Genomic DNA, 16567 nt, shown 5'->3' on the forward strand with positions numbered 1-16567 from the left:
CCCGCTCAGTCGCCCAGGCCGTCATGCAGTGGCGCAATCTCAGCTCACTGCAAGCTCCGCCTCCTCGGTTCACGCCATTCTCCTGCCTCAGCCTCCCGAGTAGCTGGGACTACAGGCTCCCGCCACCTCGCCCGGCTAATTTTTTTTTGTTGTTTTTAGTAGAAACAGGGTTTCACTTTATTGGCCAGGAACCACAAGTGCTGCTGAACTTACAAAGAACGGAATCAGGCCAGCCGCTCTGTCGCTCTCCAGGGCTTCCCGCAGGGCAGAAGCACGCATGGCGAAGTTGCCATCTGAGGGGATGGCTTTTAATTTCACTCCACCAATTAACCCAGCTCTTTCCACTGAGGAGTGTGCCTGGAAGGAAGACAGCAGAGTTGGATTTGTACAGGTGTGTGCATGCGGTTATGACCAGACCCTGGATCCGCAGAGAGCAGCCAACATTGCAAACACAAGGTTCCTCTCACAGCACAAGGGGCAGAACTACTCTTGACTCCTCCCTCTCCCCTGCACCTTCATGAGACCGCTTTTTTTTTTCCTGGAATTGTTTCTATTCCTGTGAAATCTTGCTTTTAAGTTTGAAGAATCGGGCACTAACAAGGGTAGAGTGCAGGGTCAATATTCATGAAGTTTTTCATTTGTTTGAATTCAAGAGCAAGCAGCGAGACCCTGGAAGGTAGATCCCAGAGGTGGACTTAGAAATCCTAGGCTCAAATCTGTCAGCTGCCCCTGACTGTGGAGCCTTGGGGAGCTTGGTGGCCAGGCTCAGTAAACAGTGCCTGGAGGAAAGAAACCAGCCAAAAGGCATCACCACTGTGGCAGATCCATCCTCTCTCAGAGATTGTCAGGAAAGGCAATTCTCATGAAAGCTGGCCACCTTCTGCCCTGCAGCCCCCACCGCTACTGTCTCCTGCTTGACCCTACCCAGGGGCCTGAGATCACACAATAACAAAGCTGCAGTTAGGGCCCAGGACTTTGATCCCCATGTCCAGTTTCTCTACAATGGTGCTCGGAAGGCAGGCCAGATAATCACAACGTAAGTCTGCACTGGTAGAAAAGGTGACAGAGCCAGTGATGGTGATGTCTCCACACATTTATTTCCTTTTTAGCTTGATCTATCCAGTTCCCACCCAAGAATTCACCGCTTCCCTTTAGTTCAGGTCTCTATCTAGTGATACCTGAGGAACTGCTCTTAGATTTGGAAGGATGCTGTTTGGTTTGGTTTGGTTTGAATTTAACATAAAACCAAACATTTAGGTCTTGAAGTCTTGGCTGATACCCACTCAGTACACTCACCTGATCGGATGAGTAAGCCACCAGCTTCTCCATGATAGCGGCCTGTGTGAGCTCTGGGGACGCTGCTTGCAGCCGATGGATCGCTTTGGTCCGAGCGGCCAGCAGGGCCACCAGGGTGGCTTCGCTGGCACTTCCCTAAATTCAAGGGAAGGTCCAAATGAAATCCAAAACATAGCGAAGGCATTGGTACCTACATTATTGGAAGACATATTGTTTTGTGTTCATAGCTTTCTTAAAATACGAATCTGAAATGGCAAAATTCACTCACCTTTGCTTAGGAGAAAACTAATATTTTTGACACCTGAGACCACCACTTCATCTCTTAGTATGAGTTTGCCATTGGTGGGTCTATTTTGTGTAACAGCAGCCAATAACATTTTGACCACTTTCCTGCGCCAGGTATTGTGAGAGCTTCTCCTCATGGACTGATCCCAGCCCGGCCCAGGAGGACTGCTCCTGTCTCCATCGGACGAGAACGGCCCAGGGCACCAGCATGCAAGCCCCACTCTTTGTTCATATTCACTCGGACAGAGCGATTTGCATTTGTTTATAAAATGGGGGTGCATTTTCCTTGCGACTAAGAGATGCCTTGAAGGGTTTCTTTTGATCCCTAGTGACACAGGCTGAATTGTGTCCCCCCAAATTCATGTGTTGAAACCCTAACCCCCAGGACCTCAGATGTGACCATATTTGGAGATAGGCTCTTTAGAGAGGTAATTAAAAGAAAATGAGGTCACATGACTGGGCTCTAATCCAATCTGACACATCCCTGATAACAAGAGGAAATCTGCCTATAATCCCAGCACTTTGGGAGGCAGAGGAGGGTAGATCACTTGAGCCCAGGAGTTCGAGACCAGCCTGGGCAACATACTGAAACTCCGTCTCTATAAAAATACAAAAATCAGCCAGGCACGGTGGTGTGCCCGGTAGTCCCAGCTACTCAAGAGGCTGAGGTGGGAGGATGACTTGAGCTTGGGAGGAGGAGGTTACAGTGAGCCACAATTGCAACACTGCACTCCAACCTGGGTGACAGAGTGAGACCCAGTCTAAAATAAATAAATAAATAAATAAAAAGAAGGGGAAATTTGGCCCCCAGAGATGTGTGTGCACAGAGGGAAGATGTGAGGACACAGGGAGAAGGTGGCCATCTGCAAGCCCAGAAGAGGGGCCCCAGGAGAACCAACCCTGTGGATACTTTGATTTTGGACTTGCAGCCTTCAGGACTGTGAGAAAAGAAATTCTTCGATCTACCCAGTCTGTGGTATTTTGTTAGAGCACCCCTGGCAAACTAATGGATTCAGTGCCTGCTATGTTGTCCCATTTAAGTAATAAAATAATCCCATGTTTGTGTTTTAACATCTTTAGGTGGGGAAACAGACACGCAGAGAGGTTCAAAAACTTGCCCCAAATCAGCAGCTCGGTAGGGCATGGTTAGGAGTGAGCCCACGCCTGCCCTTTCTAGGGTGCCATGAGCCTAGAAAGGTAGGGGCGGTAAGCACCTTCCCTCTTAAGTAAGTCCTAGAAGAAACCCATCTACCGACCAGTATGAAAGGACATTAGAAAGGGCAAATAAAAGAAGGTAGATGCTTGTTGACTCTGAAAAAGTTTATAATATGATAGGTTTTTACAGAGAAATATATAATAAAATAGTTAAGTAGAAATGCTAACCTCTCTTCTTAACATTTGATGCTGTCGTCATTGACCTTGCTTTCTCATTTTGATTTTGCCATGACACTACTTTTACTTATTCTTTTGAGCCAACCCACATCCTTTGGCGAGACAGTAATACTGAAAGATAAATACATTTATTCATGCTTCTGTAGCACTAACGGATGGGTTCAAATATACAGATATATGCTTCTCTTAATTCAGCATCTAAAATGGGTACTTTATTTCCTTCAGGCTATATTTTCATGAGCAATGATTTTAGACATTGTTTTAGGCCAGGTTTACAAACCTTGGCCAGAGGAGAGAGAAGTGGGGAAAACAATATTGGCTGGCAAAGCTAAATCAGCCATCCCAGGGAACCCAGGCTCCCTGAGAGCAGGCACTGTACCTTACTTACACTTCTCCCATGCACCCCATCATTCCTCTTCCTGACTTCCTCCCGTCCCCCTATCTGTGCCCACACACATTTTGTTTGTCATGTCCCCCCTGTTCTCACTGAAAATGTAACATGAAAAGCCTAGTGGAAGGCACGGTTCCCTGTTCTCATGCTTGACAAGCAGGCGTGACTGCTGCTTCCCCGGCTAAATTCTACCCTCTGCTTGAAGCCTTGGAACACAGGTGTTCATTCTCTGAACATTCTAATGAAATGAGTCACCATGAATCACCTGAATCACCTGAATCACCATGATAACTCATTATGGCTTTTTTCTGGGGGGGAATGGGGGAGCTTAGTTCATGTCCTAAGAGAAAATTCACCTTCTTAAGTCAACAAAACGATTTTTTAAAAGCCTGAAGGAGCAAATCATCAGTAGCACATCTAGAACCACACCGCCCTGATTCCACCAGGGTGGCCTGGTGGTCTCAAGCATGATGTCGGGTGGAGCTCTCTGCGCTTTGCTGGCAGCAGATCTTCGTGGAGAGAAGCACAGGGAGGGTGACGTGTGTTACAGAGCAGGAATGATGGCTCTGTGCGATAGCAGCAGACAAAGGTTGCCATGGCAAGCCTGCTCGAGAGGCAGGAGGGGATGCTGGTGAGGTCTGACGCTTCCGGCTGCTGATGCCGTGAGCAGAAATGTCCTTTCGTCTTCTGGTTTTTTCAAAGCAAAAAATTGGCTTTTCTTCCGCAAAAGCTTTCAAACCCAATTAAGAGACCATTTTCGCAGCCTACGTTTGTCCAGCCTCAGAACGACAGTTTGTCATTTGACTCAGACACCCATCACTGTGCTGACGCCCACAGCTGTGATTACAGCTCTGAGGGGATCGATAACTCAGGCTGGCTCACAGGCTGTCACCAGGCTCCTGTGCTCTTTGGGGCCTCACCAATTACAGACAATCAGCCTTGTCTGCTGGGAAGGGTGAGCTTCCGGTGGCAAACACAGATTCCGTTTCTTGCTTTCATCCAGAAAAAAACTGAGTGGATTGGGCTCGCAGGAAGATTATGTTAAAGCGGGGGCTGAGAAATACCAGGAATATTCCTACCCAAATGCTAAGAACTTGTATGGTCTCTCAAAAACGAGATTGTCTTTAATGAAATGAAAATGCAGCCCATAGTAGCATGCACATCTCTGGACACCAACCCAAGCCTACGGTCAGGGATGAACAGTGATAACTCTGGTTGTCTTTCCTACTAGCCTTTGCTTTAATTCGCTTTTGCTGCTATGCATGTTCTACTAACTTTCTGGGCCTCAATATCATCATCCATGAAAAAGATTGTCCATAATGCAATCAATCTTCATAAAATTTTGAGGATGAAGACAATAACACAAAGCACAAGACATAGGCTAAAACATAGCCAAGCTCATAATTGCTATTCAATGAAAAGTAGCTATTATTGTAATAGACACACCTTATATTATGGGGGATTGATAAGATTTTTTTGAGGGGTATATAATTAGAGAAATCACTTTGGGCTGCTGAAAAAAAATTGAATATGAAACTGTTTTGTTGTAAAATACAATGACCTAGAAATGCTTCAATTTTGTTTTGTTCCATTTTGATTTAGTGGGGAGTGTGAATGTTAAACAATGAACACAGCCAGGAGAGCCCCAGGAGGAAGCTGATCATCTTGGAAGATTATTGCACTTCATCCTAAAGGGTGTCCTCCAAAAGTTTTATAATAATAAAAAATTTGATGCAACACAAATATTTTAGGTATTATTTATATAGATTGTGATGCATCATAGAAAATCATGGAGTAATACTTTTTTCAAAGAATATTTAAATAGTGGGAAATGCTCACAATAAAATGATAAGGAAAGCACCATGTGGAAAATCCATACGTGTTGTATCATTTCAATTTTGTTTGTGTACATATATTCACATGTAGATACTGAAATAACACAAGGAATATGACAAGAAAGCTCCTGTGTCTTTTGTTTTACCGTGAATGTCCAGTGTCTAGGTGGAAAGGGGACAATCTTTTTTTTCTTTTTTTCTTTTGAGGCGGGGTCTCACTCTGTCACCCAGACTGGAGTGCAGTGGCGTGATCTCAGCTACCTCAACCTCCACCTTCTGGGTTCAAATGATTCTCCTGCCTCAGCCTCCAAGTAGCTAGGATTATAGGCACATGCCACCACACTCGGCTAATTTTTGTATTTTTAGTAGAGATGTGGTTTCACCATGTTGGCCAGGCTGGTCTTAAACTGCTGACCTCAAATGATCCACCTGCCTCGGCTTCCCAAAGTGTTGGGATTACAGGCGTGAGCCACTGCACCAGGTCCATAATCACATAATCATGTGGAGAAAACCATGAAAAGCTTCCCAAAAATATAGAAGATGACAAAAAAAGGGAAATATCAAAAGAAAGAGAGAAATCATGGAAGAGGTACCCAATCTGTGGAAAATTGAAGCCCCTGAAAAAGAGTGACATAGCCCACAATAACTAACATACCGTAGAAGAAAAATATCTGCACTGCATAAAGCTGAGTCTTGCAAGGATCAGCAGGGCTCACCAAATGCTAGGGAGGGTCAAAATGAGGGGAACAGACTGGGTGCAGTGGCTCACTACTGGGTCTGTCCTGCAGACCCTGGCCAATAGATGAAATGAGTAATCAGACACAGGTATGCAGTTAAGAGCAGCTAGGTGACTGCCTGGCTCTAGTGGCCAGAGAGCAGCCCCGAGAAGCTGGAGAAGCTTGCTTTTATTGAGTGCAAGCACAATTCTGAAAACCTGGAGCAAAAACAACCTGTAGATAATTAACATGTATTGTTCCCTTTTCAGGGAGTCACGTGCGAGGATGTTCCAAGATCAGTTCCTGGACAACTTCTAACAAACAAGCTTGACCAAGATAAATTCCTCTACACACCCTTGTAACTACTCCTTGCCCTCTGCCTCAGGGCTATAGAACAGCTGCTTCCGCTATTCTCCCCTGGAGCTTTGCAGAAACTTCTGATCTTTCAGAAGGCCTGCTCCTTTTCCTTATAGTTTCTCCCACCACTCTGACTGATCTCCTACAGCTCACGCCTGTTATCCTAGCACTTTGGGAGGCCGAGGTGGGTGAATCACCTGAGGTCAGGAGTTTGAGAGCGGCCTGGCAAAATGGCAAAACCCCGTCACTACTACAAATACAAAAATTATCCAGGCATGGTGGTGGGCACCTGTAATCCCAGCTTCTTGGAAGGCTGAGACAGGAGAATCGCTTGAACCAGGAGACAGAAGTTGCAGTGAGCCGAGATTGTGCCACTGCACTCCAGCCTGGGTGACAAGAATGAGACTTTGTCTAAAAACAAAACAAAACAAAACAAAACAAAGAAAAAAATGAGGGGAACATATGGAAAAGAAATGGAAAAGTAGATCTTGGCCCATGTATAAAACTAAAAGAAAAAGTAAGTCGGCCCCAAACATCCAGGCCTCTTGTAACGGGTTAGACTATGCATGCCCTTGCCTAGAATCAAAGCCACGCCCTCTCGCGTGGCTGTCCCACTGGGTTCCTGACTGCTGCTGCCCTCTGTTCCCTGGAGAATCAGGACTGATGTTCCAGAGGCTAGAAAGCCATCTGGCCCTCACCAAGGCAAAGTGCAGCTGACAGAGCATCGGCTGAGGGCCGTGTGCAGTAGTTCCCTCCCCTCGCTGGAAGGGCACCTATGACAGCCTAACTTTGCTGTGATCTTGGCCAAGGAGGCTTCTTCAGCTGCATACCCACTGACAAGAATAAAATTGTGCTGGGTCTGAAGCATGTTGCATTTGCCGAATCATTGCTGAGTCATTGTTGCTGCTACGTAGAATGGTATAGTTCACAGCAACGTACTGAAGCTTTGCTTACAACATAGCTGACGTTTTTTTTTTTTTTTTTTTTTTTTTTTTTTTTTTTTTTTTTTTTTTTTTTTTTTGAGATGGAGTTTCCCTCTTGTCACCCAGGCTGGAGTACAATGGCGAGGTCTTGGCTCACTGCAAACTCTGCCTCCCAGGTTCAAGCAATTCTCCTCCCAAGTAGCTGGGATTACAGGCGCCCACCCCCATGCCCGGATAATTTTTATATTTTAGTAGAGACAGGGTTTCACCATGTTGGCCAGGCTGGTCTCAGACTCCTGACCTCAAGTGATCTGCCTGCCTTGGCCTCCCAAAGTGCTGGGATTACAACGTAAGCCACTGTGCCTGACGTTTCATTTTCATCAGCTTCTCATTTAATATCACTTATGTCTGATGGAAAGTGAGATAACCAAAGAATGCGAAGGAGGAGCACATGGAGGGATGGCTCTGAGCCTGGCCACAGGGCCTGTGGGTCACAGAGAAGGCAGTCATCAGTCTCGGCATGTGACCTGTTCAGGGATCTCGGTGTCATCCGGATGAATTAGCGTTCATATTTTTTGGCCCAGAGTCTAGGAATAGGCATTATAAGCAAGTTCCCGGCATGACTCTGAAGCACACTGGATGTGGTAGGCAGATTAATGCATCCTCATTCCCAGAGATTCCAGGTCTTTGTCCCCAGAATCTGTGACTGTTTACCTTCCAAGGAAAAGGTGACTTTGCTGATGTGATTAAGTTAAGAACCTTGACTTGAGAGATTATCTCAGATTGGATGGATGGACCCAATCCAATCACATGTGTCCTTACAAGTGGAGACCCACTTTCTTATCTTACATGTGGTTAGAAGGAGATGCGACCATGAAAGTGTGAAAGAAAAATAAATCTTGGGATCCCAAAATCACTAAGCCAAAGGGGAAAGTCAAGTTGGGAACTGCTTAGGCCAAACCTGCCTCCCATTCTATTCCTAAAAGAGATAGCTACTAAGATAAAAAGCTACACGCCTCCCTCACAAGGAATTCCTCTTGGATGAAGGACAGACAGAATTCAAAGTCACCCCTCTGCCCACTGAGATAGCTGCACATCTGATTGCCTCCTTTGGAAAGGCTAATCAGAAACTCAAAAGAATTCAACCGGTCGTCTCTTATCTACCTTATGACACGAAAGCCCCCTTCGTGCTTCGAATTGTCCCACCTTTCCAGACCAAACCAATGTACATCTTACATCTCATGTCCCCCTCAAATGTATAAAACCAAGCTGTGCCCAACCACCTTGGGCACATGTCATCAGGATTTCTTGAGGCTGTGTCATGGGCACGCATCCTTCACTTTGGCAAAATAAACTTTCTAAGTTGATTGAGACCCATCTCAGATATTTGGGGTTTACAAAAGAAAGGTCAGAAAGATGGGACACAGCGGGCTTTGAAAATGGAAATGGGGCTGTGAGCCAAGGAATTTTGGAAGCCTCTAGAAGTCAGAAGAGGTAAGGAAACAGATTCGCCCCTGAAGCCTCCAAGGTGTCAACTTTGGTTTTAGCCCAGTAAGACCCAAGTAAGACGTCTGACATACAGGACTGTAAGATAATCAGCTTGTCCTGTTTTGAGCCACTAAAATTTGTCACAACATCAATAGAAACAAATACATAAAATTATCAGTCTCGTTGCACATTCTCAGGACTGGAAGTGGGGAGACTTGCTGGCTAGTTTCACGTGGCCACACTGGCCATGTGCTTTGCACAAAGGTGCTCTCCACTATGTGCCTCACTGTTCTCACCCACTGAATGGGCCTTCACCAATTCTCAGAGCCTTGTGGAAGACAATATCTGAAAAGGAAGCCCCTTTTTCCCAAAGTTAACAATGCTTTCCTAATGAGACTATCATCTACTTGACATGAGAAAAATGATGGAAGGAGAGTGCTGGGTTCAACATAGTTCATGCTAGGAGGTTTTTTTGTTTTTGTTTTTGTTTTTTTAATGCATCAAGTCCAAGTCATCCCAGTGCCATTTGTCCTGCAACCCCAGTGGAATAGAAATTCCATCACGATTGTCTTTTGTCTATCTTGTTTCCTGGTGTAAGCTCTGACACACGGTCACTATCAACAGATACATGTTACAGGAAGAGAATGAATTAAGTTGCTGCATAGTAGCAGCAGCATCTTTAAGTAAATGATTGGTTCAAAGACAAGTAGCATGTATAGCCTCTGAAGACTGGTCACAGCTGCCACCTGTGCTGTCTTCCAAGGAAGATCACAGGCTCTGAGCCACACAGATACAGGGTCTGTAACTTACCAGCTGGGAGCCATGGGGCAAGCTACCTAATGTTCTGGGTCCCAGTTTCCTCCCCTGTAAAATGGGCTATTAAAATGTTTCTTCACTTGCAAAAGGGGGTATTAACATTCATAGTGTTGTTGTGAGAATTCAATGAGTTAATGCCTGGAAAATGCTTAGGCACTGTGGCCGGCGATGGGGAGCCCCACACAAATGGTAGTCGCTGTAGTTGTTGTTTCCATGCACCTGCTGTTAGATAGCTGCTGTGCTATCTACCATAGCTAGAGGCCTGAGAACTGAGTGCCCTGCCCTGGGGAAGCAGGTGAAAGACAGCACTGGGATCCTAATCCAGATCCTGCCAATCCCAAGACCAGCGATTTCCTAAGAGCTCGGTTTTGTTTATTCTCCAGGAGAAATTTGAGGACCTAAGAAGAAGCATGAGCGCCTCTTTCCCCACCTGCAGCTCAGCCCAAAGAAGAGCAAGCGCCAGGCTGGTGAAGCAGAGGTGGCTCAGCTGGGCCCTGGGGCACAGTGCTGCAATCAGACTGTCCCAGAATGCAGCCATGGTCCTGTGCAGAGCCCATGCATCCCAAAAGTGGCCCTCCCAGCTCCCACCTTACCTGGATCACTCCTCCCCCTTCTCCAGCTTTTTCAGTCAAAAATGCCTCTGGCAGCTCCAGCATCTTCCCAAGCCAGTCCATCATCACAGTTTCCAGCTCTGTGCATGCTGGGCTTGCTGCCTGTGGTTGGGGGAGGGAAGGGATTAACCAAGGGCCAGGCATTGCAGAATTTGGGAAGCAGCAGTAACAAGGGAGGATTTAGTCTTCCACTAAAGCCCAGATTAAAGTCACCCAATCTCAGATGCGATTCAAAAGCCTGAAGCCTGTTTGACCTAGACTCATGCAAGGAGAGTGATTGGGAAGGAACACACGGGCCACCATAATGAACCTTACTCCACTGAGCCTCACTGCATGGGCACTGCGGGCTTGCTAGTATATTCATTTGTTCATTTACAGAAGGGTCCAGAAAGCCCACTGGTGGACTCTCCTCTATAGTCACAAGTGAAGGGAATGAGGAAGTGGGCGCCGGGCAGCTGTCACCCTCTGGGCATCCCGAGAAGCCATTGATCTTGTCTTTTAAACTCCCAGTGACTTTTCTCTATGAACTCTCCCCTGTCTCTGAACAGGCTGGTCTTGGACTCCATCCAAAGGTGGATTGAGCCTCCACCTTCCTAAAGGTCTCCAACATAAGGGGTCCAAGGTGCTCTTGTGCCTAGATGTGCACAGCAACATCCTGATACGTCACCAGTAAGATCTAAGTTAGAAGATTGCATTCTCCCTTCTGGTCAGCCCCATCCTGCTGGGTTCTACCTGAGCCTGGCCAAGCCCAGCTCTACCAGGAGCCTATGCTCTCTGCTAGGGACCAGGTATCAGGCAACGCAGCCTGACAGACAGCGAGGAACCCCCTTCAAGGCCTGAGGGCAATCAGACTGTCCCAAAATGAGCAGATAGAGATGGACGACAAGTACCTCTGCAGGGACAGAATGGATTTGGACCAGCACAGCTAAATGAAATCTGCTACAGTATCCAGTGACAGAAAATGCTCTTTAGGAGAGGGTGTGCTCAGCCCGGGCCACACCGGCTGGCCTAGGTCAGCCCTGATGGGCTCTTCAGCCCTGCCTGTGGGGCCCATGATGCCTGTTCACCTGGCAACTTCCAGAGCCCCAGCCCAAAGAAGAGCAAGCGCCAGGCTGGTGAAGCAGAGGTGGCTCAGCTGGGCCCTGGGGCACAGTGCTGCAAATTCCTAATTGACAGCTCCTTGACGCATCACAGCATGCCACATAGACCGATGCCCAGAAGTCCACCTGGCTCCAAGACACAGACAAGATGAGCACTCTGCACCCCGAAGGCCAAGGACAGCCCCTGGCTTTTGAGGAACTCTGCAGGGTGCAGCGCCCTCAGACATTGGCCATCAGCAGGCAGCTCTACCTCCAAGCTCTCTGCATTTGGGAGGAAGGCATCTTTCCTGTAATCTGTGCCTGGAGCAGACAGCCATGGGTAGAGCCAGCCCTGCCTGCCGTTCTTCTGAATAGGCACTTTTTTAGGCATTTGACCTCCAGATAGGGCAGGTCTGGTGGTGTGCAGGCAGGAGCTAGGCCCTTTTCCAGAGTGCCCCTGCTCCAAGGCTCTGGGCACATCTGATGGGCTGGTTGGAGCCTCTCCCCGGGCAGCAGCCGGGCAGAGAACAGATGGAATGAGACAGGGGCAGTAGTGGTTTTCAAGCTTTGGAGGATATAGAAATTCTCTGAGCTGCTTGGGGAAATGCAGATTCCCAGGCTGGAGCTGCAGAAACTCTGGGCCCCAGACCATGATGTTAGTTCATACCAAGTGCTTCCAACACAGCCTGCACACAATGGGCTTTGAGTTGTTGAGACTTTCTCTATTCTGAATCACTGCTCCCTCAGAGGCACCCTCTCTGGGCTGAATCCTTTCTCCTCCCTGCAACAGTGGCCTGTCTGCCCACAGACGGCACTGCCATCTGCTCAGGTCCTATGTGCAAAGGTACCGTGTCCCCACCCCGGGATCTCACCATAGCCAGGACCCCTTCCTCAGGTGCATCCGGACACTCACCCAGGAGAAGCCGATGCAGCCAATGGCCCCGCACAGCATGTCCGCGAGCATGGCCGGGTATGAGCTGGCCGTGGGGAAGTAGGCGAAGAAGTAGGGGCTGTGCCAGTGCGTCACCTGCATGGGAGGACGGAGCAGCTGCTCAGAAGCGAGGAAAGCCAGGCCTCAAGAGAGCAGAGAACCCAGGTACCTCAGTGGCCCCCAGCTGCCAGATGCAGCCAGACCCAGAGTTAGGTGAGTGCGGTTCCCCAAATGTCAGCCATCCCAGTACCTTCCTCCATTATTTAGGAGCATTTACACATCACCTTACTGTCCCCACTCCCTTTAAACCAGCTCCCTTTTTCATACTGGAATGTATTTGCTAGCTCAGAAGGAAAAGTTCTAGCTCCAAAATAAAGTGGAAAATCCTTATAATTTTCCGTAACAAAAGACGTCTCAAAAAACCACACTGCGCTTCAAGTTCTTGCTCCGGTGCTCTTGTCAGTGAAGGCGCTGCCCCAAGGCTGATCTCTTTGTGCCAAAAGCTTAGTTTTCCTAAAACTACTCTAAAAACTAAAGTCTCCATAAAAACCAGAAACAAAAACCAAGAGCCTGATTTTCAAGGTTTCTTCAGTCAAGCCACAAACATGCATCTGGTCTCCCAGCTGCCCCTGGCTCTTCTAGAGGAGCCGAGGCCTTCCCTCCAGCCAAGCGACTGATCACCCCGCAGATGTCTCGCCTCTGCTGTCCCTCAGCCTGGCCACTGTCCCTTGCCATTTGCCCTGGCTAGGGGCATCCCACCATTCTCCAGCCCATAAGGTGAACATCTGCCACACCCTGGGTGAGGCACAGAGGAAAAGCTCATGTGGGCCGGGGAGGAGATCCATAAGAGGCAGTGACAGCTCCATGTGGTATGCTTGGGGGCAGGGGGTTCTGGGATCCAGGAGGCGAGGGTTGTGGTGGACACCCAGGCAGGGAGCCTCTCTGGGCTGGGAAGGTCTAGCAATGGTAACAAGGTGCCAGCCTCAAACATCTCAGAGTCTGGGAGGACGATCACGGGAGGACAGAGAAGGAGCAGGTGTAGCCTAGTCTTTGCATCTTTAATTTGTTTCTGCCAACGCGGTACCTGCCCTGAAGGAACAGAATAAAGTCCTAAAGCCCTCAGGACAACCCTCAGCCCCTGTGCAGGGAGAAGGTACAGAGACTGCCATTCAGACCCCTCTCAGGCTGTGACCACGCGCTGGTGTCTGAGAGACGTTGCCCTGTTCCCCGTTGTCTCCTGCTAGTGCTCCATGTCCATCCTGCCTGCAGGAACAGCATGGTGTTGGGAGCACCCCTGGACTGCAAGTCCAGCAGGAACCCTGATTTACTGGGTTACCCCAGACAACTAACTGCACCTCTCTGGGCCCTGTCATCCCCTCAGATAAAACGAAAGCACGTGCTCTGGTGCTTCCTCCAGACCTGGCTCAGAATCCCAGCTACTGAAGATATGCTCTATTGGGCTTGGCTGCTCTGCTCTGAATGTGAGTATCTGCGCACCATTCGCGTCAAAATCCTAACCCCCAAAGTGACGGTATTAAGAGACGGCATCTTTGGGAGGTGATTAGGGCATGAGGGTGGGGTCGCCTTAATAAGATTAGTGCCCCCCCACGATGGGATTAGTACCCTCATAAGAAAAGGCAGAGAGCTGGCTACCTCTCAGTTATGTGAGTACACACTGGGAAGATGGCTGTCTGTAAACCAGGAAGAGAGCCCTCACCTGAACCTAATATCTTGATCTCAGACTTCCTGTCTCTAGAACTGTGAGAAATCAATGTTGTTTAAACAGCCTCCCAGTCTACGTCCTTTGTTATAGCAGTCCAAGCTAAGATATCTGTAAGATATCTCTTACAGTCTGGGAAGAGATGCAAACATTTCTTTCTCAATAGCACTCATCGTTAAATATATGTTGTCTAAGATGTAGCATGAGCAACCCCCTGATTGTGAAGGCAGCCAACTGAGAGAGCGCACCAAGAACTAGCAGTGTTCAGCAAGGTTTATTTAACAACCACAGCCACCCCAGGTCTGCCAGGGCTTGGGAAGTGGTGGAGAGAAGGAGCTAGCACAGTCTAGGCTTGGGGGCTCAGGAGGGGGAGGTTGGTGATGAGGCCGAGAGACTGAGAGGAGCTGCACAGGTTGTGATGCCTTCAGCACAGCAGGTCCAGGCCTACAACACTGTTAGGGGCTGACAAAAATGCTTAAATTTCTTCTACAATCAGGAGGAAAAAAAAAAGTGAACTTTCAGTTTAAAGAAAAAAAATCTATGTTAATATATTCATCTTTATGCCAATGCATTTTAAAGCATAATTTTCCATATTTCTAGGGAGGAAGGAGCTGACAAAGACAAATCGCCCAGGGTCCAGAAGAGTAAGAGCAGCCCTGCGCCTGACTCCCCCCTCAGCACCTGGAGGGCCCCTGTGCCTTTGTCTCTCTCGCCTCCCTGTGGCCCCTGGGCTGGAAAAGGACAGAAGCGATTCTTGATTAGGGACAGATGTGTGCTCTTCTGCTTCACTGTCCACAGCAACTTTTGAGATGGCTGGTCCTGCACTTGCCCCACTCACGGCCCAAGAGCTCACCTGATTTCCTGCGATCACACAGCCAGCAGCTGGTGGGCTGCAGCTTCCACCCAAGCGCCCTGCCCAACGCCTGTGCATTTCCCAGCTCAGCTCCGCACAGTGAATACCCCCATAGAAGGAAGCAGAAAGACTTCAAATCCTCCCCCAGTCTCCTGTACTCCCCACTGCCTGACATTTAGCCACACCTCTCCCGAAGGGTTTTATGCTGAACAGCTTAGTGTATTTGCACAATTTCTAGCAAGAACCTGAATCCCGTTCTTTGCTCAAAGCATAAATGCCAAGTGAGAATCCCCTGGAAGAAGAAATGTGAGCAGTGGGGTGAGAATGGCGCTCAGTTACTGAGAAACTGGTCCATGAGGTCCAGGGCCTGAGGCCTAGCCTCGTCCCATGATCAGTGTCCTATAACCTTGGCTGACCATCTACCTTCCCAGAGCCTTGGCATTCTGTCTGAATTGAGGGAGTGGGTCTTGATGGGCCCAGACCCCTCTTCTATGAAAATCACATGTCATTGCTCATGGGCCTTATAACCACAGACATGCCGGATGGTGGCAGCAATCAGCCAGTGGAGCCCATGGAGATTTTCCCCGCCTGGACTCTGCACATTGTTGCATGGAAGGGCAGGTCTGGCCACCCTCATAAACATTCCTGATCTAGAAACTGGCCAGGCTGCAACTCCCACCCAGACCCTGACTAGGCCACAGCCACTTTAACCAACAGGCTTTTAGGTGAACTCCTTGGCAGAGAAAATCTACTGTGGAAGCATAAAGCTGAAGGGAAGTTTCTCTGAGCTCCAGCACTGCTGCCCTGTGAGTGAGCATCAGAGACAGTGACCAGTCCTGTTGATTTCTGCCCTCTGTGTACCCCAGGCCTACTGGCTTCAGAGAAAGAGGGCTGGCTTGGTGGGCAGTACCATGCTACCCACTCTCAAATAAACTAAATAAAACGTGTCTTCCACATATGCTAGTTACCTATTGCTAAACCCAAGGATGGTGGAAGTGTGCTTTATTTAGGGCAATTGACTTATCTGAAAACAGCCACCAGGGTCTCGCTTCCTAATGTATATGAGGACATCCTCTATGTACCGGGTGTCTCTGGGCAGGGACTGAGTCTCAGGGAACCTGGGGAAAGAGCCTCACTGCCCTTGGAGCCCGCAGAATTTGGGTTGTAATCCTGGCTTCATCATATACTAGCTGTGTGACCTGAGGTGGACCACCTAACCTCTCTGAGCCTCAGTTTCCTCAGTAGTAAAATAGAAATGACAAAAGTTCCTCTCCAATCTGACTGCCATAAGGATTCCTTGAAACAATGCATGTGAATTGCTCAGAGCCCAGTAGGTGCTATGTGAGTGCTAGCCCTCCTGTTTTCTGACCCTGGGTACACACTTACCCCTGGCATGATTATCTTCTCAATGTCGTTGATGATGTCCTCAAATGTGTCTGGCTCCTGGGGGGCAGAGTCAGGGATCAGTGGCCGCAGGTACCCAGGCTCCACGTCAGGGTAGACCTGGCGTCCCTCAATGCCTTCCATGTAGTTGGCCACGTAATCCACCATCTCCTTCCCTCTCCTTCGGAATTCACTTGTGTTCATGGTGCCTGGGCTCTGTCAGAGGTGAAAACTGCAGAAAGAAAATGATTCATTGAGCAAACTTTGTAACTTCTGAACTGGAAGGTGGGAATTCCAAGCAAGCTGTGGGTAGGGCTATCTGGGCAGTGACTGCATACCCTCGAGGCCACTTGGATCCCAAGTAAGGAGCGCTTTCCCTCCATGTCTGTAGGAGATAGAAATGGCACTGGATTTGGGACTGAGGCAAAAGCTGCTTCTCCTCTTCACCAGCTATTCAACTGGGAACAACACAGTGTCTCTTTATTTCAATA

The 16567-nt window shown here is 48.4% G+C and overlaps 1 protein-coding gene across 4 annotated transcripts in view; it reads right to left on the bottom strand.

Annotated features, from left to right (window-relative positions):
- The window catches only part of DDC (dopa decarboxylase), a 106927-nt gene that overhangs the window by 68302 nt on the left and 22058 nt on the right, over positions 1-16567 (bottom strand). For all 4 annotated transcript variants that reach the window (XM_017868592.1, XM_017868593.1, XM_017868594.1 and 1 more), the window contains exons 2-6: positions 16080-16308; positions 12103-12216; positions 10093-10212; positions 1297-1431; positions 214-357 (exon numbers count right to left, since the gene is read on the bottom strand). In XM_017868592.1, the coding sequence (XP_017724081.1) occupies positions 214-357; positions 1297-1431; positions 10093-10212; positions 12103-12216; positions 16080-16280 (714 nt within the window). In that variant the 5' untranslated portion in view covers positions 16281-16308. The remainder of the gene's footprint in view (positions 1-213; positions 358-1296; positions 1432-10092; positions 10213-12102; positions 12217-16079; positions 16309-16567) is intronic.

Source organism: Rhinopithecus bieti, unplaced genomic scaffold (assembly GCF_001698545.2).
Source record: "Rhinopithecus bieti isolate Rb0 unplaced genomic scaffold, ASM169854v2 scaffold_3527, whole genome shotgun sequence".
Lineage (NCBI taxonomy): Eukaryota > Metazoa > Chordata > Mammalia > Primates > Cercopithecidae > Rhinopithecus > Rhinopithecus bieti.